General features: G+C 38.1%; 1 protein-coding gene across 1 annotated transcript; it reads left to right on the top strand.

The window, feature by feature from the left end:
* Nucleotides 1–257: 257 nt before the first annotated feature.
* LOC107577796 (dnaJ homolog subfamily B member 9-like) lies at nt 258–945 on the top strand (the record flags this gene model as incomplete). Its single annotated transcript, XM_016263831.1, has 1 exon — nt 258–945. A coding segment is annotated over one exon (437 nt), but the record flags the coding sequence as incomplete, so codon positions are not given.
* Between the last annotated feature and the right edge of the window lie 53 nt (nt 946–998).

Raw genomic sequence — 998 nt, forward strand, 5'->3', positions numbered from 1 at the left:
TTCAGGATTCTTTGATGAATAGAAAGTTCAAAAGAACAGCACTTAGATAGAAATGCATTATAAATGTCTTTGCCATGACAGGAATAAATTACATTTTAAAATACATTAAAATAGAGAACAGTTATTTAAAATTGTAATATGTAAGTAACTTTATTTTTGTTCAAATACATGTAGCCTAAAAAAAACTTTGTTGTTTAAAGCAAAAATTCCTCAAATTGTTCATTCTGTTATGCATACATTTTTAACTCGTTCTGCAGCATACGAAACACTATCAGATGAGAAAAGAAGGCTGGAGTATGACCAATCAGGATACAATACATTCAGCAATGAAGACGTGAACAGAGGAGGAGAGCAGCATTTTCATCATTCCTTTGATTTTAACTTCGACGACATGTTCAGAAACTTTGACATCTATAGCCAAAACAGGCAAGCTCGTTCAAAAAGGCACTTTGACGAGCACTTCAGGGCCCACCAGCAAGCACTCAACCGCCATAAGAGACACTCCCAGGGTACTTTTGGTGCCGGAGTCTTTGAGGACATGTTTGAAGACATGGAGAAGATGTTTACATTTGACCGACACATAAAAAAGACAGAGAGCAGGTTTCAGGGCACAGCCAAACAGCACTGCAGAACGGTGACCCAGCGAAGAGGAAACATGGTCACCACGTACACGGATTGCACCTCATCCTCCTGAACATCAGAGTGGGCCACAGATCGGACCATCACGCTTTTATTTTATGCCTGATTTAGATGGAGTTGTTAATTTGCTGCTGTGATAAGTGGGGTTTGATTTTACATGTGACTGATCTCTTATTTATGATGATAATAGGTGTGTTTGGAGTTTTTATTGGTTTGATTGAGATTTACAATTGACACTATGTTGGATAGTGGCCTCTTAAAGGAATAGTACACCCCAAAATGAAAATTTGCTGAAAATGTACTCACCCCCAGTACATCTGAGATGTAGATGAGTTTGTTTCTTCATCAGAACAGATTTG

The sequence above is a fragment of the Sinocyclocheilus grahami genome, unplaced genomic scaffold (assembly GCF_001515645.1).
Source record: "Sinocyclocheilus grahami isolate Dianchi unplaced genomic scaffold, SAMN03320097.WGS_v1.1 scaffold7274.1, whole genome shotgun sequence".
NCBI classification, from domain to species: domain Eukaryota; kingdom Metazoa; phylum Chordata; class Actinopteri; order Cypriniformes; family Cyprinidae; genus Sinocyclocheilus; species Sinocyclocheilus grahami.